The 24,295-nt window shown below is 41.2% G+C and overlaps 1 protein-coding gene across 1 annotated transcript in view; it reads left to right on the top strand.

Moving 5' to 3' along the window:
- Nucleotides 1-24,295, top strand: part of PDE8B (phosphodiesterase 8B) — a 254,283-nt gene that overhangs the window by 199,925 nt on the left and 30,063 nt on the right. The window contains exons 11-17 of the mRNA XM_073623914.1: nucleotides 3,524-3,575; nucleotides 10,236-10,319; nucleotides 13,507-13,583; nucleotides 14,047-14,211; nucleotides 16,051-16,096; nucleotides 21,581-21,716; nucleotides 23,441-23,639. Of these exons, the coding sequence (XP_073480015.1) occupies nucleotides 3,524-3,575; nucleotides 10,236-10,319; nucleotides 13,507-13,583; nucleotides 14,047-14,211; nucleotides 16,051-16,096; nucleotides 21,581-21,716; nucleotides 23,441-23,639 (759 nt within the window). The remainder of the gene's footprint in view (nucleotides 1-3,523; nucleotides 3,576-10,235; nucleotides 10,320-13,506; nucleotides 13,584-14,046; nucleotides 14,212-16,050; nucleotides 16,097-21,580; nucleotides 21,717-23,440; nucleotides 23,640-24,295) is intronic.

The following is a 24,295-nucleotide window of genomic DNA, read 5'->3' as shown; positions in this document are numbered from 1 at the left end:
TGGAGCGATTTTACCCAGAAGTGGGAGAGAGTACCTAATTTTGACAGATATCTGCTCCCCCCTCCCCCCGAAAGGTGCCAAATGTGGCAGCGGAGGCAGAAGCAGATAAGCGGAGCTTCCCCTTGTGGGCAGCGCTCCGCTTTTAACCTTGATTTTTTTTTTTTTTTTAAAGTTATCTCCACTTCTCCAAGAAAATAGTTTTACAACCTTAAACTTGTGGGTGACTTTAGAAAGGACCCGAGCTGTAGAAAATGCGCCCAAAAAGACAAGCATAGCGCAAAGAACTAGTCACCACACCGGGAGCAGACAATTGCTTAGCAGGAGAAATTCCCCTTTCAGCACTGTCTATGTTAATGGGGGAGTCATGCGAATTTAACACCATCTATGGCCTGCCTTAGGTATGAAATTCATTGAACAAGAAAAACACGATTTCACTATTTCAAGGAACTGTATAAATCCCAATCATCAAACTCAACCTTATTGCAATTTTTAGAAAATAAACTTAAATGGATCTTGGGCTTTGAAAGTCGACACGTCTTTTTCTCTATCTAGAAGTCTAGATGGGTCAAGAGATGCACATATGTCTGTAGTCCTCAATAAATCTCTTGGGGATAATACTAACTAAATGAATGACCTGTAGTCCTTCAATATACCACAAAATATAAAAGCAGTTCAACAGCAGTTGTTCCAAATGGACTGTGTCAGGTATGGGAAGGCTGTAATTGATGTCAAATAGCAGCTTTCTTTTATTAGCAAAATCCACCAATCTTACTGCAAGCCAGACATTAAGCTTCTGTATTGTTTGTATTACAACTTCAGAACAGATTAGCTTCGCACTGTGAAACCAAACCCAAAGTTGGCCTGTACTTTTGAAAAATTGAATAAGGACCGGTTGAATTTGTCTAGTATGTATACTGATATGTCTATTACCTGAAATGTCTTCCCACAAATACAGTTAAGTTTCATGCTATACCTCCATAAAGAGCTTTGTACTTTACTTTGCATGGACACTGAAGAGTGACCTAGGTCATGCAAATATAATCAATGCCCAATCTTCTATATACGGCAGGTAAAATAAGTATTGAACATGTCGCCAATTTTCTAGGTAAATCTATTTCTAAAGGTGATGACATTTTTACCACATGTCGGTAAGAACCCATGCAATCCATACATACAAAGAAACCGAAACAAATAAGTTCACAAAGTAATTTATATGTAATATAAAGGAATGACACAGGGAAAAAGTATTGAACACGCTAACTGAAACTTGTTTAATACTTCATACAAAATCCTTTGTTGGTAATGACAGCTTCCTGTATGGAGAAATTAGTCACATTGCTCAGGTGTGATTTTGGCCCATTCTTCCACACAGTCTTCAAATCTTGAAGGTTCCATGGGCCTCTTTTATGAACTCTGATCTTTAGTTCTTTCCATAGATTTTCTATTGGATTTAAGTCAGGTGATTGGCTGGGCCATTCTAGCAGCTTTATTTTCTTTCTTTGAAACCAGTTGAGAGTTTCTTTGGCTTTGTGTTTGGGATCGTTGTTTTGATTAAATTTCCACCCTCGTTTCATCTTCATCATCCTGGTAGATGGCAGCAGATTTTTTTTATCACGAATGGCTTGGTACATTTTTTCCATTCATCCTTCCTTTAATGATATGAAGTTTGCCAGTACTGTAGGCTGAAAAACAGCCCCACACAATGTTGTTCCCACCTCCAAACTTCACTGTTGGTATGGGGGTGTTTTTGGGGTGATGTGCAGTACCATTTGACTTCTAAACATGGTGTGTATTATGGCATCCAAGAAGTTCAATTTTGGTCTCATCTGACCAGACTATATTCTCCCAGTATTTCACAGTCTTGTCTAAGTGCTGTGCAGCAAACATTAAATGAGCTTCAACATGCTTTTCCTTCAGCAATGGAGTCTTGCGTGGTGAGCGTGCATACAGACCTTGGCTGTTACGTGCATTACTTATTGTTTTCTTTGAAACAATTGTACCTGCTAATTCCAGGTCTTTCTAAAGCTCTCTACAAGTGGTACTTGGATCTTGTACAACTCTTCTGATAATTCTTTTCACTCAGTCAGAAATTTTGCGAGGAGCACCTGGTCATGGCCGGTTTATGGTGAAATTATGTTCTTTTCACTTCTGGAATATGGCCCCAACAGTGCTCACTGGAACATTCAGAAGTTTAGAAAACCTTCTGTAACCAATGCCATAAGTATGTTATGCAACAATAAGGTTGCAAAGGTCTTTAGAGAGCTCTTTGCTCTTACCTATCATGAGATGTTTCTTGTGTGACACCTTGGTAATGAGACCCTTTTTTATAGGCCATCAGTTGAGACTAAACCAGCTGATATTAATTTGCACTGACAAGGGGCAGGATTGCTTTCTAATTACTGACAGATTCAGCTGGTGTCTTGGCTTTCCATGCCTTTTTCACCTCCCTTTCTTCATGTGTTCAATACTTTTTCCCTGTCATTCTATTTTATTAAACATAACCTAATTTCTGGACTTATTAGTTTTGGTTTCTTTGTATGTATGGATTGCACGGGTTTTTACCGACATGTGGTGAAAATTTCATGTCAATAGCACCTTTAGAAAAATATGGTGATCTGTTCAATACTTATTTTATCTGTTGTATCTCCTGTTAATAAAAATTCTAAATCCTCCCTAGGCTTAAAGTGTATGGAAAGACATTTTTGTTTAGCTTTGGATAGAAAAGGAAAAGATGAGACCCTTTGTCATTTTTATTGCTGTCTGTGTCCCCATGAAGGAGCCTAAACCTCTATTTGGCCTGACCATTGTCACAGAGGCAGAAAGTGGGGGGAAATCATTTTGAGGTGTCACCAGAGCAAGCAGAACTAGAGGTGAGGGAAACCCCTCCCATGGGTATGTACCTCTGTTATAACTATTTAAAGGTGGGAATTCCATTAAGAGATTTAATCTCACCTCCTGTTACGTCTTTGGAACAGGAAGTAGAGAGAAATTTCCCTGGCAGGACACAGGCAGCAAAAAATAATCTGATAGGGGTTTAAAATGATTATTTCCTTGAGCTTTGTTTTGTTTTCGGAAAGAAAAAAAAAACGGCTTGTAACATTTTCAAATGTGTAGCAGTGGGAAATAAAGCCTGTAACAGAAGCCTCTGTCCTTTCAGGGCAGCACAGTTCCATCCAATAAGATTGCTCGTCTTCCTTAGATTTTTTTTTTCCTTCCTAGCTTGTTATTTCCAAGAACATAAAACTCTTCATAAAGTAATTAGTGGTCAGTGACCATCTGATGATCAGCAGTGCTAAGAGACCAAGCGATCATCACAGTGATCATCAAAGTAATCAGAGGCTACTAAGTGAACACTAAAATGATCATCAACATTTTCAGTAAATAAAGTGTTGAGTGACCACCAAGTGATCATCAAGGTGCTCATTAACCACTAACAATGCATCTAAGTGATCATCAAAGTAAAAATAAGACAGATAAATCTAACTGACATACCATTTCTTTTTCAATTTTTTTTTTTTTCCAGGTCTACAAGATAAGCAGGGATGAGAAATACTCTGGAGAAAACACACTTACAGGTTGCTCACTTTCATATGTTTAAAAAACATAAATATGACAACAAATTGTGAAATGTACTGTACAATATAAATGAAATGAAAAAGGAACAACATATGTCCTTTTCCTGATCCCCCCTCGCTGAACCTAATCAGGGAAGAATTGGCTTTTCTGGGCTGATTATTGCTGTTTCCCCCTGAGACAGCTGACACCTGCAGCGCTGTGCACTCCTTCTACATACAGTGCCTTGAAAAATTATTCATAACCCTTGAAATTTTCCACATCTTGTTATGTTACGACCAAAACGTAAAAGTGTTTTATTGGGATTTTATGTGATAGACCAACACAAAGTGGCACATAATTGTGAAGTGGAAGGAAAATGATAAATAGTTTTCAAAATGTTTTACAAATAAATATGTGAAAAGTGTGGCGTGCATTTGTATTCAGCCCCCCTGAGTCAATACTTTGTAGAACCACCTTTTGCTGCAATTATAGCTGCAAGTCTTTTTTGGGGATGTCTCTACCAGCTTTGCACATCTAGAGAGTGAACTTTTTGCCCATTCTCAAGAGCTCAAGCTCTGTTAAATTGAATGGAGAGTGTCTGTGAACAGCAATTTTCAAGTCTAGCCACAGATTCTCAATTGGATTTAGGTCTGGACTTTGACTGTGCCATTCTAGTACATAAATATACTTTGATCTAAAGCATTCCATTGTAGCTCTGGCTGTATGTTTAGAGTCATTGTCCTGCTGGAAGGCGAACCTCTGACCCAGTCTCAAGTCTTTTGCAGACCCTAACAGGTTTTCTTCTAAGGTTGCCTTGTATTTGGCTTCATCCATCTTCCCATCAACTCTGACCAGCTTCCCTGTCCCTGCTGAAGAAAAGCATCTTCACATTATGATGCTGCCACCACCATGTTTCACGGTGGGGATGGCGTGTGCAGTTTTAGGTTTCCACAACACATTTTGCTTTTAGGCCAAAATGTTCAATTTTGGTCTCATCTGACCAGAGAACCTTCTTCCACATGTTTGCTGTGTCCCCCACATGGCTTATCACAAACTGTAAATGGGACTTCTTATGGCTTTCTTTCAACAATGGCTTTCTTCTTGCCACTCTTCTATAAAGGCCAGATTTGTAGAGTGTACAACTAATAGTTGTCCTGTGGACAGATTCTCCCACCTGCAGCTGTTTCAGAGTTACCATGAGCCTCTTGGCTGCTTCTCTAATTAATGCTCTCCTTGCCTGGCCTGTCAGTTTAGGTGGACGGCCATGTCTTGGTAGGTTTGCAGTTGTGCCATACTCTTTCCATTTTTGGATGATGGGTTGAACAGTGCTCCATGAGATGTTCAAAGCTTGGGATATTTTTTTATAACCTAACCTTGCTTTAAACTTCTCCACAACTTTTCCCCTGACCTGTCTGGTGTGTTCCTTGGTCTTCGTGATGCTGTTTGTTCAGTTAGGTTCTCTAACAAACCTCTGAGGGCTTCACAGAACAGCTGTATTTGTATACTCAGATTAAATTACATACAGGTGCACTCTATTTACTAATTAAAGTGGGGTTCCCATTTAAAAAAAAAAAAAAAATTAAAAGTCAGCAGCTACAAATACTGCAACTGCTGACTTTTAATTGGACACTTGCCTGTCCCAGGGTCCAGTGATGCTGGGGATCGAAGCCCTGCTCGTCCCCCCCCCCCCCCCTCCGCTCGGCGGCGCCGGCATTCTGACTGTGGGTGCCCGGCTGTGGCTTCACAGCCAGGCACCCACTGCACATGCGCGAGCAGCGCTGCGCGCTGTCACTGGCCCCGCAATCATCTGGGACCGGTTACGTGTCCCAGATGATTGACAAGAGGGAGGGGAGAGAGGCAATCTCCCTTCCTGCACCGAGGGAAGTGACGTCAGAAGCCCAGGCACCGAAGGAGGCAGACTACGAGGGACCCCCTAGCAACAGGCATTTAGAGGTGAGTAAAAAAAAAATTTTTCTCCGAATGTTTTTTTTTTTATTTTTTTTAAACACATTACTATTTTTTTTTTATTTTTTTGGGGTTGGAACTCCACTTTAAGTGACTTCAGAGGGCAATGGGTTCCACTAGATTTTAGTTAGGGGTATCAGAGTAAAGGGGGCGGAATATAAATGCACACCACACTTTTCAGATATTTATTTGTAAAAAATTTTAAAAATCATTTATCATTTTCTTTCCACTTCACAATTAGGTGCCACTTTGTGTTGGTCTATCACATAAAATTCCAATAAAATACATTTACGTTTCTAGCTGTAACATGACAAAATGTGGAAAATTTCAAGGGGTATGAATACTTTTTCAAGGCACTGTATGCATAAACATTCATGTATGTGCAGTGGAAACTTGCAGTATTACATTTTTGACACTCTTTATATTCTGCATCTACAGACCAACAAAACGACCACAAGACTCAGGAAAATTTGGCCACATCTAAAATTACTTTTTTTAAAATTGATGTGTATTTTTGGTGAATATTAAAGAAGATCTTGAGTAAAGTCTATAAGTAAGTCTATGAGTAAAGCCCCATACACACTGTCAGATTTTCTGCTGATTTTTTTCCTTCAGATTTACCCAAACCATATAATATGAGGTCAAACCTTAGGAGTTTTAATTTGTATGCAATCAGGCAGGCCCTTGCACTATATGGTTTTGGTAAATCTGAAGACAAAAATCAGCAGAAAATCTGATAGTGTGTATGGGGCTTAAGAGTATACGAGTAAAGCAACAAAAAGCTTCTAAAATTATTAGACCTGACCAATTCTTCAATTTTGGGCTTTTATCCTGAATTTATGATGAAGAGTTATAGAAACCCAATAAACAGAATGTTTTTTTCTGATATTCACACAAAAACTTGTTTCTATTAAAATTGCATTTGGAGCTATGATAGATTTAGTTTGGACAACAATTGTAATTAATGGCAGTGTAGAGACAATGGATGAACTTTGTAGTACACCTGTACTGTGTGCAAGCAAAATAATGTAAGGCTGGCATTGCAAAGGGAGGTTAGAAAAGTGCTACAACATATCTTTATGCCCTGTACACATGGTCAGACTTTCAGACGGAATATGTGCGATCGGATTGTGTTGTCGGAAATGCCGACCGTGTGTGGACTCCATCGAACTTTTTCCGACACACAAAGTTAGAGAGCAGGCTATAAAATTTTCCGACAACAAAATCCGTTCGCGTAAATTCTGACCGTGTGTGGACAATTTTGACGCACAAAGTGCCACGCATGCTCAGAATAAATTAAGAGACGAAAGCTATTGGCTACTGCCCCGTTTATAGTCCAGATGTACGTGTTTTACGTCACCGCGTTCAGAACGATCGGATTTTCTGACAACTTTGTGCGACTGTGTGTATGCAAAACAAGTTTGAGCCAACATCCGTCGGAAAAAATCCATGGATTTCATTGTCGGAATGTCCGATCAATGTCTGACCGTGTGTACAGGGCATTACAGTTATGAGCTGCTGGCTGTGCTCCATGGAAATTTTATAAAGTTGAAAGGTGAAAATTTGGCAACTGATATGTTACATGAATGTTGTCTACAAGGAATGAAATGCTGTAGCAGGAGTATTGTGCAACTGTGTCTTCTTTTTTTCAATACACATGGCATAGTGTAGTAGCACAAAACATCCAACCCAAGCATATTTTTGGGCATCAGAAAATGTAAACTAAAAGGTTACTATAGGTCAGTGATGGCAAACTTTTTTGAGCCAGAGTGCCCAAACCGTGACACAAAACCAACTTATTTCTTTCAAAGTGCCAACACAGAATTAAACCTGCCAGCGACTCTGTACAGAGGATGGGACTGATCGTCCCTCTGAATGAGCCCTAAGGGACCAAAAATGTATGATTTTGCCAGATTTGCTCAGAATACAGGGTTCAGGAATGCATTATGCTCAGAATACACTGTGCAACATACACTGACCTACCTGACACATGTACTGACCATTACACTCACCTACCTGACCATTACACTCACCTACCTGACACATGCACTCACCTACCTGACCATTAGACTCACCTACCTGACACATGCACTGACCATTATACTCACCTACCTGACCATTATACTCACCTACCTGACCATTATACTCACCTACCTGACCATTAGACTCACCTACCTGACACATGCACTCACCTACCTGACACATCCACTCACCTACCTGACACATACTTCCTGCACTACTCACATCCCCATCCCCCCCACACACAGTACAGTGTAGATCGGAGGATCCATCCCCCTCACCTCTCCATGGCCTCGTCGTCCAGCTCTCCCCGGGCAGTATTGTAGGAGTCCCCGCCATCCAGCCGCTCCTCGATATCCCCGCCGCTGGGAGGTCAGCTAGCAGCCACTGCACCTCTCCAATTGCCATGGATGATCTGCTCCAAGCACCGCCTTCCCCCTCCGCTGTTCCACAGGCTGCACCAGAGGGACAGACTGAACCAAAGTAGTCCTGAAGCAGGGGGAGCTGTAATAGGGTGCCTACAGAGAGGAATGCCCGAATGCCTTACCGGAGGTGTAGGGGTCTGGGGGAGGCAATAAGCTGCAGCACAGACCCTCGGGACAGTGGAGGAAGAACTTTACACCCCCCCTAAACATCGCACATGGGACGAGATGACTGGCTGCCCACCTCCCCGCCGACTTGCACAATTGCAAGGAAGAGAGCCGGCTCCTCCGTGCCTGCACTGCCAGTGCAAGGGACTACTTGGCTGGGGTATTCCCCTGGCGTGCCCACAGAGAGGGCTTAGCATGCCAGCTGTAGCACACATGCCATAGGTTCGCCATCACTGCTATAAGTAACTGCATTCGCATTTCAGCTTTGCTCTTGCTCTGTGCTGTCTTATTGAAAAACTCTTAAAGTGTAATTCTGGTCAAATTCTAATTAAGGCTAAAACCTACTCCCACCTCCATTCTAAGATTATTCTATTTACCCTGTAAAAGAAAAGATGTCTCTACTTATTTTGCAGCTGCTCCACTCCAGTCACATGATGTCATTGCAGTGGTGTAGCACGGGATGTGCAGGTGGTGCAGTCGCCCCGAGTGCAACATTTAGATGGGCGCAGACAGGGATAGCACCACCATAAGGCAGCCAAGGCAGCCCAGGTACCAGACAAACTAAAACCTCCATGTTGCGCCCAGTAGGAGAGAGGGCACAACATGGAGGTTTTAGTTTACCTGCTGTTTAGCTTCTGTCACTGAGAAAGCAGGGAGGATGGATCCAAGCATGCAGAGGATGGCGGAGCGGTAGGTGGATCTCGACCCCGAGTGTGCGCAGACAGTACCACGCTGTGCGCGGGGGAGTGGGGAATGAGGGAGGAAGGCGGGGGGTGCTAGCAGAGGAGAAGGTCTGGGTGGAGGAGGCTGCCCGCTGGTTGCTGCGGCTGCCACCGCTACCGGAAATCCTGCTGGAGATATTCTCCTGCCTGCGCGGGACATGGCTAACCCTCCTGTCCCTGGTGCTGCAGGACTGGTGAGATGAGGGGGGATTGTGTGTGTGATGGGGGTAGGGGGTTATCAGGGGGATTTGATCGGAGTGGAGGGATCTGGTGGGGTATCTGGAGGTGTGATAGAGTGGGGGGATGGGGGGGGGGGATCTGGAGGTGTGATCAGAGTGGAGAGATCTGGTGGGGGATCTGGGGGTGTGATCAGAGTGTGTTGAATCTGAAGTTTGATCAGAGTGGAGGGAATCTGGGGGTGGGATTACAGTGAAGAAATTCTAAGGGGGGGGGTGTAATCTGAGTGAAGGAATTTTGGGGGTATCTGGGGGGGGGGTGATGAGAGTGGAGGGCTATCTGGGGGGTGTGATCAGGGTGGGGGGCTATCTGGGGGGTGTGATCAGGGTGGGGGTATCTGGGGGGTGTGATCAGGGTGGGGGTATCTGGGGGGTGTGATCAGAGTGGGGGGTATCTAAAAGCCCACAGGTTAAGGGACACAAATGATTTGCCTTGCCCCAGGCATTGACAATCCACGCTACGCCACTGCGTCATTGCCCAATTTCTGCAGCCATTGTCATTGCCTCTCCTCTCCACTAAAGCTGCCGCTGGGACCCAATCTTGTGACCAGAGCAGCTCCAGAATAGGTAAGTATAGGCATCTTTTCATTTACAGGGAAGATAGAATAGAATAATTAGAAAGGGGGTGAGAGTAGGTTTTGCCTTAGTTAGGATTTGACTGGTATTACACTTTAAGGTTCCTTTAGTCTACAGTATTGTATGATTAAAGGAGAAGTATGAGGGTTTTAACAAAACAAACACACATGCTCACCTCTATGCTGCAGCATTGGTGTGATGCTGCAGCTGTCCCTCTACAGCTCTGGTACTGAGAACTGAGCGATCTCATGACTGCCAATCGCTCTGGTTTTCGGTTAGCTCAGAGCTATCTCTGGGTCACAGTAGAGCAAAAGTAAGTGCACCCCTGTGACCCAGAAAAGAAGTATGGGCAAACAAGCTTTGGCCATACTTATTTTTATAATAAAGTTTATCAACCTATGCTGCCAAAAACAACCAAACTATAGAAATCTCCCACACACATTGGTATAGGATGCCCATATTCATTTGTTTAGGAAAGGGAATATCTAGACTCATTGCAGTCTGTGAACTAAATATTGAGGTTTACATTCTTAACACTTTAGATATAATTGTATTTTTAAATTGTCTTTTAGAGTCTCATTCCCACTCATTCAGACATAAGAACAGAAGGAAAGAGTCAATAGATGTAAGGTCAATCACATCACGGAGTAGTGACGGTAAGGAAAATAACCTAATTTCATTTTTAACACAGACCTCACAAATATATTATTTTCCATACAGAAAGATTGGCACTAATGTTGTGGGGTTGGTTTGTAAAAGCTGGAGCATTTCCCATAGCAAACAGTGTGATTTTCTCTATTCCTTGAACTTGTCTCCAAGAATTAAAGCTAATCCTTAATTGGTAATATAGGCTACACTACAGTACAGTTTTCCGCATGCTTCATTTTTTAAGTCAACAGAAATAAAAGAACAAACATGATAGGTATGGTGTGTTTATATGAAAACACTGAGAGTTTTATTATATTCAAAAAGTATTTGATTACACTTACATTCTTAAAATTATAATCATATAGGGGTCTTTAAGATATACAATTGTTTTTTTTTTTTAAATATATTTAAACACATCTTTTAGATGTATGTGAAGGTTCTTATTGTTCCAGGTCATGATATAGCTAGTAATAGTAGTCACATTCAACTGGACTTGTCTGTAATGTTTCAAGCTTCTCCAAGCCACTTCTTCGGTTCTTCAGTGTCAGAAAGGTATCCCAGCGTTTACTGTACTTCCACAAAGGTAGACACCTTAATCCAATCACCATGGAATGTGTAGAAGTTGATTGTCCAAAATGGGCATCTTTTGCATCAGGGAATCTGCATAGGTGAACATTTTTGATTACATGGCTAAAGGTGTCCATTGTTGTCAAATTGTCTGAGTAGAGATGTTAAAACGGAATTATATATGGAAGACAGATGGTGTGAAAGGCCCAACTCTTCTTCATAGAAGTTTGTTGGTTTGAGTTTGACATAGATGGCTTTTTTCAAGTCTCCTGCAAACCAGTTGCCCTCTCTGACCAAAATGGGAAACTCAGAAAAAATGTCTGTTTTCCTTAGGGTTTAGGAAACTTACAGAGTCTTGACCTTTATGCCGCGTACACACGGTCGGACTTTTCGTCTACAAAAGTCCAACGGACGCTGACGGACTAAAGCTGGCTGGTAATCCGATCGTGTGTGGGCTTCTCCGGACTTTCAACGGACTTTTTCAGCCTCAAATCCGACGGACTTTAGATTTGAAACATGTTTCAAATCTTTCTGACGGACTCGAGTCCGGTCGAAAAATCCGCTCGTCTGTATGCTAGTCTGACGGACAAAAACCCACGCTAGGGCAGCTATTGGCTACTGGCTATCAACTTCCTTATTTTAGTCCGGTGTACGTCATCACGTAAGAATTCAACGGACTTTTGTGTGATCGTGTGTAGGCAAGTCTGTTCGTTAGAAAGTCCGCCGCAAGTCCGTCGAAAGTCCGTCGAAAGTCTGTCGGACAGGCTGTCGGACTTTTGTAGCTGAAAAGTCCGACCGTGTGTACGCGGCATCAGAATTTGCCCTATTATGCTGAGCCATTTATTTGTTTAAGGGGTTGCCCAGTGAGCAGGTCTTTGCATGTCTTACTACACTGCACTGCATAAACCAAGTTACTTTGCTTGAATTTGGGTGTTAGGTTATTTGGCTGTACAAGCTTCTGTCTCAGTTTATTGCTGTTCTTGAAGGACATGGGACACATCTCAGGAGTGCTTTGAAGGTTTGTGTATACCCAGACTGGGCTTTCTTTAAAGAATCCAAAAAAAATAAAAGAAAAAACATGACCATTGAATGGGAGGAAGCAGAATACATGGAGTAATATAGTCACCTAGTAAGTAGCTAGAGTGTTGGAAAACTTAGAAGGATCTTTAACCACTTGCCGACCGCCTCACGTATACAGCGGTAGAGTGGCTCTCCTGTGCCGGATCACATACCTAGCGCTTCCGGGCAGGGCGCGAACCCGTTGTGCTGCGATTAGTCAGAGCACAAGCCGATCAGTGGGTGCCGGGCCAATGGAGGTGGAAGACAGGACAAAGCTCTGTCATTGTAAACAATAGACAGAGCTCTGCGCTGTGCGGGGAATGTGCTTGCTTTTGTTTCCTTGCAGGGCATAAAAACCAAAGCACATCACTTCGTAAAAGCATCTCACAGTACAAACAAACTAAGAACTGTTAGGCACATATTTAACCTAGATGTTAACCCCTTCCCAGCCAGTGTCATTAATACAGTGACAGTGTATATTTTTAGCACTGATCACTGTATTAGTGTTACTGGTTCCCACAAAGTGTCAGTTAGTGTCAGACTACTATCACAGTTCCACTATAAGTCACTAATCTTCACCATTACTAATATAAAAAATAAATAAAAAAATTCAGTATATTATACCATTGTCTATAGACTCTATAATGTTCACGTAAACCAATCAATACACGCTCATTGGGATTTTTTTTACTAAAAATGTTTGAAGAAATTAGATTTTTTAAAAAAAATTTTTATTGAATATGTTTTATAGCAGATAGTAAAAATATATTGTTTGTTTGTTTTTTTTTCAAAATTGTTGGTCTTTTTTCGTTATAGCGCAAAAAATAAAAAAACCTAGTGGTGATCAAATATCACCAAAAGAAAGTTCTATTTGTGGGGAAAAAAATTATATAAATTTGTTTACAGCGTTGCATGACTGCGGGATTGTCAGTTAAAGTAACGCAGTGCCAAAAAGCAAAAAATGGCCTGGTTATGAAGGATGGTAAATCTTTCAGAGGTCAAGTGGTTAACAAACATCACACCCCTGTGTCCTTCAAGCCCAGCAATACACTGAGACAGAAGCTTGTACATTTGAAAGACCCAACACCAAAACACAAGCATTGAAGATTAAACTGAAGTCTTTCAATAAAATATTGGGGGGGGGGGGGGGATTCACTTCTTGAAGAAGAATTCTAGAGGCCTTTGCGTTTTCTGTCTTTGCTTCATGTGCACTTCTGATTTTTGCCATAATGAACCACGGGCTTAAAAGAGAACCATTCACAGAGAAATATGCATGCAGCCATTGCTCACCTCCTTCAGAAAATGCTAGTTGCCTGGTTGTCATGTCAATCCACTGGATTAAAGAACATGCCTTTTGACTTGACTTGTTGCGTACTTTTTTTTGGGGGGGGGTCTGTCATTTATGAAGTGATGAAGCTAGAACTTGCCAGGCAATTAGCATTTTCTGAAAGAAATCAGCAGTGGCAATCTACAGATTTACCTTACTATGGATTTTATTTAAAGAAGTATGTCACATGTAATTGAATATATTTTGGCCTTTGTAATAACAATTTAGTGTTTACTTTACAGCAGCCAGTTTACAGAACCACAGGTATTCATCAATGGCACGGATTCACACCATGACCATAGAGGCTCCCATTACAAAGGTAACGACAAAGGGCGCTACATGTATACACTTCTCCTGTCTAGTGGTAGCACCATCCACTGATCAGAAGGAGAGGGGGGCATTGTGTCTCTTTATTATATGGGGCCCTTACTGTGAAGGACAAAATAGGAAATGCCATTTGAAGGATGGACAAGGGGCGCATAATTCTTTTGGAAAAAGCATTTGCTCCTATTGCCTTAATGTGGTGCCATATCCACTGTGTTGGCCTCTGTCACACTAACACAAGCATTTGTTTTGAAGCAGAGCAGTTATTATAATAGGCCCTACTTCGTGGATATTCATAATGCAGTAGGGTGCATAGATACCTCATGGGGCTGACTGTTGCAGCTATTTTTGTAAGGATAAACCTATTGATATTGGCATAAGAAACAAGCTATGGATCTATCCTGTTATGTGCTATGCACTGAAAAAATGATTATTGACTCTTTGTTTTGTCTCATAAGGTCATTAACATAATAAATGCAGCTCAGGAGAACAGTCCTGTGACGGTGGCAGAGGCCTTGGACAGAGTGTTAGAAATTCTGAGGACCACAGAGCTCTATTCTCCACAGCTGGCAACCAAAGAAGAGGATCCCCACACAAGTGACCTTGTTGGTGGTCTGATGACAGTAAGCAATTATAAAATGATAGCAACCAACATTCCCTTATTTTGCGTTTTATTCGTTTTTTTGTTATTCAGGTCATTCGTTATGATCTATTAAATTATAGGTATTGTAATTTCCTTTCAAATTTGGCTGTTAGTGAACATAACGAATACGAATTTATCCTAAATTACGAATTATCCGAAATAAAAAATGCCGCATCTAAACAAATGGAACAGAACAAATTATTAATTAAAAAAAAAATGTTTTATTATTATTATTTATTATTAATTTGTTACGTTCCATTCGTTTAGATGCAGCATTAGTTATTTCGGATAATTCCTAACTTTGGATAAATTTGTATTCGTTACGTTCACTAACAGACAAATTTGAAAGAAAATTTCAATACCTATAATTTAATAGTTAGTAATAGTTAAATTATTAGTAGTTAGTTATTTCAGATTTTCGAATTTTTGGATTTTTATATAGGAGGATTTATATTCTAGACCAGATGAATGGCATAAATCAAGAACAGAGAAATTGCGATATTGCAGCAAGAATACATAGATATAGCGTTTTCAGTGGATGGCGTGTATAGAGGTTTTTATTTAACCTGCACCCTTGGAGTATTTTTGACCCAGTGGGAGATGATCAAACACACTGGTCCTTCTGATAGAAATAGGCACAGACATGTAGCATTAACTCTCGGTAGAGCTGCTGGTTTAAGCGGGTCTGTTACCTTCACTCTGCTTCCCTCTGTTTCACCGGCACCGGGTCTAGGGTTCTGTTGAGTTTACTCCTGGACAACACACGCACCAACACTGGAGTACGTTTTCAATGCTTTATTAAAACAAACGACTTAGATAGTAGCAGGAAAGAGGTGGAAAGGAAACTTGCAGAAGAAACTCAAATATTTTCTGGTAGGGTTCTCTTGACAAAATGTCCTGGTTTAATTCAAATACTATTTGAAATGCGCTCTCCTCGTGGGACACACTCCTTGCTCGTCTGGATAGGCCTCTCTCACCGGTTCAGCAGCCAGTACGCAGCACGAATCAAAGTATCTGCCACAGACTTGTTTGGGAACAAAATCCGTACAATCCTCTGCCACAGGATGTATAGGTTTTTCTATAGTGAAAGTCAGTCACAGTGCTTGAACCTTTAAGCCAGGCTGGCAACACTATGCTGTATAGTTACTTTTGGATACGTCCTCCAACCGAGTCACCAGGCCCCTCTATAGACCAGCACGCTGCGTGATCTCTCCAAGACGGGTCCTCCCCTGGGATCTCCTCGGTTGTCCAGCTTCGTCACACAGGACCGACAGCTCAGGACCATTCCTCGGCCATGGTGGTAGGCTCCACACAAGCCTCTGGACCCACCCCTGCGCCGCTGTATCGTGGGCCTCCCGAACGGAGGACCACGAGGTAGCTGCTTAACGCATACCTGTCGGCCAGGAGGGCCAGCAGGTGGCTGTAAAACGAACCCTAAAACATGGCGTCTGTCCCATAAATACCCACTCCCAGAATGCAACTCGAAGGACCACCTCCACCGAGCGTGCCTCCGGGACAGAGGAGCATCTATACACTTCAACACATTGCCTTTCCAACACTGACCAGTGGCAACAGCGACACCCACCGGTCAGCATGGAAACACCCACAACGTCAGCCAAGCTGGAACAGAGGCAAACTTTAACCTTCCTAACGCACAATTTACTAAATTTACCTAACATGCGGTAGATTGCAAATCTACCAGTGCTACAGACATAAAGCTTGTAATTTAGAAATGAGGAGTATCATAATGTAAGCAATTTAAGGATTATATAACCATGCAGTTCCTTTCTGTACTAATATATTTATTTAATTGTTGCAGGATGGTTTGAGAAGACTTTCAGGAAATGAATATGTTTTCTCAAAAAGTAAGTTTTTTTTATACAACATTTTGACTTTTGCAATGATTGCAGTTGCGGTTGTGTTCTGAAATTAAGCTGGTCCTGAACTGATAAAAAATGGCAGAATTTCAATCAGTGTGTGTCCGTCTTTGCTTGACAAAAGTTAATAATTTGATCAAATTCTGTAGAAGAAAACATGTTTGAAACTTTTCCTCAATCAGCGACTGCAGCCAATCACCTGCAGCCCCTGATCAGGCGAATCAAATAGTCAGCTGAAAGCTTTTAGCAGCTGAGAATAGGTTTCATTGAGCCCCTGTTCACTTTGGGCCAATTTGACATGTGATTTGACATGTCAAATCGCCGCATATTGCCAGCAATGGCACCATCCGAATTGGTGCGACACTGACTTTGCGGCGCCGCACCAATTCCCAAATGTAGTTCCTGCACTACGACTACTATGGCGACTTCGGGGGCAATTTCAATAGACATCTGTGCAGGAGCCCGCACAGGTGTCTCTGTAATCGCTCCCGAAATCAGACTGAAATGCGGGTTTAAAATCGTGCGCGTTCAGCTGAACTTGCACAATTTCCAACCCGCCTTCTGTGCGAACCCAGGCTAACAAAAAAAAAATACATGTGCAATAAAACCTTGGATTGCAAGCATTATTCGTTCTGGAAACATGCTTGTAATCCAAAGCACTTGTATAAGTCAAAGCGAATTTCCCTATAAGAATTAATGGAAACTCAGATGATTCGTTCCACAACCATTTATTCATAAGTCCTTCAGTTTTTTAGTTATAAAAGATTATAGCATGTGATAGGTTATGTAACAATAAAATGTCCATCCACAAATGGAAGCCTCCACAAGGGGATTAGAAGCAAAATCCAGCAGCAGCTACGGAGTATAAAAGAAGAGAGGCGCCTCTAAGTATAGCAATATGTTGCTAAATGTTGTACTTTCATTAAATGTCACCATATTGCTACACTTAGAGGCTCCTCTCTTCTCTTTTATACCCAGTTGTGACGTGACGCTACTTATATATCAAGACATCGCTTGTATATCAAGTCAGAATTTATTAAAACATTTTTTTTACTGTATTCTGTACATTCTACTGTGCAGTATCACAATGCATTGCCTTTTATAAAAATAAAACCATTAACAAAAACTTGTTTTTGCATTTATTTTCTTTGTTTAGCCTGGGTTCACACTGGTGCGTGCAGAACACAACATTTTGTATGGTTCAAATCACATCACATCTGCACCAAAATGGTGCAGGACCCTTTTATTTCCCCACACCTCAGTTGCATTGCATGGGTGTTCACTGTTCACACCCATACAATGCCATTCTGACAATTGCACTGCATTTTGAAATCTGTTTTGGGGTGTCAGTAATCTAACATTGACACCCGCAGCAGATCACATGGACGCCGTTCAATTGCTATGCAGTGCGATGCGCGGAAATGCAGCAAATCTTTTGCGTTTCCCGCATCGCTTCAATGTGCACCAAGATTGAAACTCATTGCTGCCTGTTACTTTGATCCCTGGTTATAATCACTTCCGGTCTACATGGACTACAGCGTTGGGTGCATTGCACAACCATTTACCCTGCCTGGGTAATGTGTGTTGAAATGGCATCTTGTGGTCTCTATCAGATGCCTGTATGAAAGGGGGACAATGCAGGGGCACATTTGGGAGGCAGGGACAAAGCATTGTCACACTTTAATGGGAAGTGCCTGAACAAGGAACTTGGCCACAATAATAAATATCCCTACATCGGGGGTTAAGCTATCCTGCAAAAATATAGGTTAGCGGGCGTTAGTGATCAGCACTGCTATATTAAACCCAAAAACAAGCATTTATTATATTACAGCTTACCAATTCTTAGGCCTCAAGCATACTGGGCATCATAAATGCAGCTTTTAAGGGTGTCTGACTTATTTTTCTGCCTCTTAATGCCCCTCTATGTTAGCTTGTGTGTCCACACACACAGATGGTTACAGGCATTTAGAGGCTGGAAACAAAAACACCACTTGCATGTTCAGGATAGGAGTCTAAACGCATGTAAAGTCACCTAAATGCTAGGCAAGATTATTGCTTGAGCATTCATTGAGTGTTCACTCATTTCAATGGCCACTCAGCCAAGTTAACATAGAAAAGAACCATACATAGTGTTTTATCCTTAAAAACAACCGGTCTTTATTTGAATAAAACTATTGCCAAAACACTCACATTTCCATGGTACTGACAGTGCACCAAACTATAACAGCACTAAGACAGTAATCATTCAGCACAATACAATGTTCCTGTCAGGAGACTAGTAGACCAGACTGTGTGGACTGCACAGAGGAGACCAGAAACACATGTAAGTGAAATGATGGTGTTTATTAACAAGTGATAAGTGAAAGGAATATAAACAGTGCAAAAACCCACACAACAACCCACTACAAACAACAATATATACAAGTAAAAGGAGATACCGTAATCATAAACAAAGCCAAGCCAAGGTCATACACAGGGGAGTCAGCAGATGGGTAAGGACGGGAAACAGAACAGGACAGGGAGAGGATGGATGGGGTACAGGCAGGGATCCAAGGTAACCAGGAACAGAAGGGACGGGACAAGGAAGGCCTCAGGATAGGGATTGGATCAGATCAGGTCAGGACAAGGCAGATGCAGGTTCAAGGTCAAAATAACAGGCAGCAAGGTCAGAATGCAGGGAGAGAGACGATACCAAGGCGAGCATGTGAGGGCTTGCCGGGTATTTATAGGGCTGACTAATTGGCTTCAAGTCACACCTGAGCGCAGGGAGTGTTGTCTGCTCCATACTGCCAGGATCCATCCGCTGGTGGACATCAGTACTGCGGCCAAAAGATGAAATGACACCAGCAGGGAAATATTCTCCTGACAGTTCAACACTGCCAGGAGACACCTGCTGGTGGACCCCAGTACTGCATGCCAAATGATATATCTTACCAGCGGATGGACCCTTTCCTGACAGTTCCCAAGTAGTGTAGTTAACACAGCTCCTTGTCTCTCTAACACGCTGTGACGTTTTAGCAATAGTTTTATTCAAATAAACACCAGTTGATTTTAAGGATGAAACCCGATGTATGGTTCTTTTCTACGTTAACTTGGCTGAGTGGAAGAGAGACCAAGGAGGGAATAGTAAAGCTTATGTTATCCATATGTCTGGAACACCATTAAAGGCTAAGTTCACCTTTTATTTTCTAAATTCCAGCTCCCCTAGCATTAACGTACTTCTTTTGCAAAAATAAAACAGCTTTCCATTTATTCTGCACAGTCTTACCTCACCCTCTTTATGGCTGTTTAAACACACTGCTCAATTACTTCTGCCTTACTTCCTGGACAGACTTTAGGTCATGACACAGGAGTTGACCAGCTGAGGGTAGCTGATGCAGGGTGTGTGCTAATGAGATCAGCTGGTCAACTCCTTCCTGTGTCATAACCTAAAGTCTGTCCAGGAAGTAAGGCAGACGTAATCGAGCAGGGTTTTGAAACAGCCATAAAGACAGTGAGGTAAGCGTGTGTAGAATAAATGGAAAGCTGTTTTAAATTTGCAAAAGAAGTACAATAATGATATATTGGTACATGGGGAGCTGGAATTTAGACAAAAATAAAGGTGAACTTAGCATTTAAAGATCCTCTGTGGTGGGAAAAAGCGCATATGGACCATAGCTGTGGTCATATATCCCAGGTTAGGCTTGATTTGCACTAATGTGTTTTTTGTTGCATTTTGCATTTTGCAGAAATGCATGGAAATTTTTTAACATGGGTTCCTATGGAACATGTTTACATCAATGCATTTTTGTGCCTCTGCATTTTTGGAAAGGGTCGGGGACTTTTTTTCATGCAAAATGCAGCGTTTTGCAAGTAATAGAATTCAATGGACCCACATCCAAAACGCAAGTACTGCGTTTTTACCAGGTTTTTAGCAAGTTTTTGCTGCATTTTTGCCGCGATTTGCATTATTGCATATTTCTTTTTTTACACTGTATATAGCTGGTTGCTAAGCAACCACAGTGTAAAAAAAAATGTAAAAAAAACCCCCGCAAAACGCGGTAAAAACGTAGCAAAAGCTCATGTTCAAAAACGCGCCAAGCACCGCAAAAAGCACTGCAGAAACGCTCAAAAAGCAACATGCATAGATGCGAATCGAGCCTAAGGGCACATCTGGTGAAGGGATATTCACAATTGCATGAAGAAAGCTGTTGCACAGTTTGGTTGATGATAAGTTTGTTACAGGAGCACATAATATTGGGGACTTTATAGCCCACATTTTATATATTTTTTTTGTTTATGCATATTCATTTTGTTTGATCTGGTTTCTGAAGGACATTTATGAATTTTTTTTTTTTTTTTAATTCTTTAAACGTTTGTTATTGGTATATAGGTATTATACTTTTTTTAAACTGATAGTACCGTTGCTTTTTGTTAGTGATGTGGAAAAGCACACGTTGGTTTACAGGATGCATTATGTATATACAGTATACGATTGTTAGGAGCGTGGCACCATTTGATTTAATGGCGGGTCTGCTCCATAGTAGTTTGTCTTCACTAGAGATGTAACATTTCTGGAGATCTTGAAGCCATGAGAAAATGAAACATTTTTTCCCTGTTTTTTCCGTAAAAAAATTTAAAATTTTGACAAAGATATGGTCCTTATCATTTAATTTCATAAATTCTTTTTTTAACATCTTGAGGGCACCCCTGGCATGCCATCTTTGTAGCATTTGAAAAATAATATTTCTTCTCACAATATTTGAAAATTGCAGCTTTGCTGTCAGCAGAAATTTCACTGTGCAAATGTTTCTAAACTCTAGATGTTGGTCTCACCATTTTACTGAGAGGAGGAAAAGAAATACCAATTTACTATAGGGAAACATTATTCTGTGATGGTGGAGAACATTAATAGGAATCATTTAAAGGTTATAAAGATAAATTCATTTGTCAGAAAAATATACCCTCCTACCTGTCAATTAAGTCCTGATAGGACAGAAACTATTATCTACTGTATCCCACCAATCATCCAACTGTAGGAGGTACAGTTTGCCCAACTGTAGGCAAACTAGGCTGGTACTTTTTTCATGCAGTGCCCCCTAGTGGCAGAAATGCATATTTCTCTTGTCTCTTGTCTTTTCTATCATACTTCTTTCCCATAGACGCTGGAGTTTCAGATGTTTTCAGCCCCCCCTTTGGTTGTTCCCACTCCTGTTGCATTCTTGGTGGCATGAAATTAATTGCAATTAAACCAGGTAGAGGAAGATCCTCAAAATGGTTTTGCCAGGTGTTGGAACTCAAATTAAGAATCTTCCCACTCGAGTTTGCAAACGTTATAGGAAAATAAAAGGTGTTTTAACTCTCCAGCATACAGAAAAAACTGATATAATCCATTATGGATGGATTTCCCCTTATTATATTGATAGAGTTAACCGCTTGTATGGTTTATGAATGAGCTACTAAGGACTAACAACGAATTACTAATTATTACAGATATGCAGCACAGCCATAGTCACCTATCAGTGCCAGTTACAATCAATGACGTTCCACCTCGTATAGCGCAGTTACTCGACAACGAGGATTCCTGGGAATTTAACATATTTGAACTAGAAGCTGTTACAACTAAAAGGTTAGTACAGGGGTCAGTATTGCAAATTGAAGCTGAACTTCAGGAAAACAACTAAATACACAGATGAAATTCATATCTGGTGCTGTTTTACATGCCAAAGGATTTGTATTTCTGTCCATACAGTCCTGAGATTTGATTAGCTCTGCCACACAACACAGTCCTGTCTGGTGGGGCTGAAGACCTGGTTTTTCTTTGCTGCAGTCACTTACAGGTCTTGTCCCTCCCCCAGCCTGTGACTGGACAGTGAAAGGGGAAGCAGCAGACTTATCACTTTGTCAGTCTGCTCTTTCCTTCTATCAGCAAGATCCTTGTTCACACACGAGCACTGCATCACAACTGATTAGCTATTTGTGCAGCTTCTCCCTCTTCAAGTCTGACCTCTGTTTTACAAGGACAGCAAGAGGCTGATGGCAAGTCAAATCCGAGTAGCTACAGTGTTTGCGTTTGCTTGCAGTACAGTGATGACATATTAACAGATTACAGGGCTGTATTCATTTGTCTTTTTATATCTGCTGGGAGTTCAGCTTTAATAGTACCAAAAATAAATGATGGAGGAAATTTGCACTGGGGTCTGTGTAGTCTCTCATGAGATAAATAAGCTACTTCAGTGTGAGCAGTAAAAGCAAGGTTCAGTAACATTGCAAACAGATAATTTACTGTTAACGACATAGGACATTTTAAAACAATTATTTGGTTGTTCTTCCAAGTTACTGTACCTTGTTCAGTACACCCCTTCCTTCCTGCGGGACGCTTCAGCCCCCATTTGGCATCTGTGTGTAGTCAGCCTAAAACCGCTGTGATATCAGAACCTCGACAAAGGCATGTATGTTCATTGCTTTAAAAAGTAAGCTTATGTGGTCATAACATAAAGTTGTTCAAATAACAGAAGTTTTAATATCAGCATGTACACCAAATTCCACAAAGCATCAACAAATACAAATCTAAATCAAAACCAACATTTTATAGTTACATATTGTTACATAGTTGGTAAGGCTGAATAAAGACACCTGTCCATCCAGCTCAACCTGTGTGGGTGTATAATTATATATTTACCATTTCCCATGTCTCTGTATGTTGTGTTTGCTAAGATGTCCATCTAATAGGCATTTCACGCTGTCACGCTGCGGTTTTGCTGCAGCGCGGGTGTACTCATGTTTTTTGTGTAGGTAACCCGCGGTTTCCTATAGACTTTTTTTTATGAGATTGCATATTTTTGCTGTCGTTTCTGAAAGCACACCAAAGATGCAGCATGTAGGACTTTTGGTGTGCTATCAGAAAACGCACCATAAATGCATAATCTGATAGTCTATGGTAAACCATGGGTTAACTGCATGAAAACCGTGGATACACTGCACTGACAAACTACAGCGCAGCAGTGTGAAACAGCGCTAAAAGTTTTTTGAAATTATTGACACTCCCCACTGACACCACCTACTGTGGAAAGGAGTTTCACATACTTACTGCTCTAACAGTAAGGAACCCTTTACACAGTTTAAGGTTAAAGGTTAAGTTTATGAGCTTTGGCATTCTCTCAATAAAATATAAAGAGTCTAATATTTGTTTTTAGTGTTTTCATACTGTATATCATCCCTCATTGTAAAACAAAATACTTCTGATCAATTATATGGCTTTGGAAAGATTGGAATCCTTAAATTGTATTCAGGTTTGAAAAATTGTAATACATGGCCTATAGCTTTAATCATATTTGTATTTGTCTTTTGTAGGCCATTAGTTTACCTTGGACTTAAAATATTTACCTGCTTTGGAGTATGTGAGTTTCTCAATTGTTCGGAAGCAACTGTCCGTTCCTGGCTGCAAGTGATTGAAGCCAACTACCATGCGTCTAATTCTTACCACAACTCCACGCATGCTGCTGATGTCCTGCACGCCACGGCCTTCTTCTTGCAAAAGGAGAGTGTAAAGGTATGTCCATTTTCAGCATCAGATGCGGGTATGTTAAAGAGAAACTGAACTCTGGAAACTGGGCCCAAAAAGGGCAGTCAGAGGGCAAAGAACTAGACACCAGTGGCATCCCTGCAGTTGATCTTTCCTTCATGGCCAAACAATTCTGCCTTGTTCTGGGCTGTGTCCTTGTGGAGGCGGCCATCTTGGTAGAGGCAGGGCTTTGCTTCTCATGTCAGAACCTCCAGCAAGGAGGATTCCGTGGGCCTCTTCTATGAACTCTGATCTTTAGTTCTTTCCATAGATTTTCTATTGGATTCAAGTCAAAACCTCACTTTGAAGGAGGTTTTGAAATATATTATCTTTACTAGATCTATGTACTATTTATCACTCTTGGCATCTGAAATAAAAGGTCATTCCTAAAAATGTATACAAGTTTAGCAATTCCCATAAAAAAATTTGGATTATAGTGCAAATTTCACAGCTTTACCTTGCTTTTACATTTAAATCACTGAAACAATTGGGCAGCCATTCATCAATCTGTGATACCTTGTGCATCAAATGTAATAAATGTGCATTCAGACAGCCATACATCTGCAAAAATTTACAATATCCAAACAATATATATTATATTGTATTCAGAGCGTCAGCCTTTCAGGTCCCTCCCCTACATGTTT

This window comes from Aquarana catesbeiana, linkage group LG01 (assembly GCF_042186555.1).
Source record: "Aquarana catesbeiana isolate 2022-GZ linkage group LG01, ASM4218655v1, whole genome shotgun sequence".
NCBI classification, from domain to species: Eukaryota; Metazoa; Chordata; class Amphibia; order Anura; family Ranidae; genus Aquarana; species Aquarana catesbeiana.
Note: the sequence above shows the minus strand (reverse complement) of the source record. Positions and strands in the feature narration are given on the sequence as shown.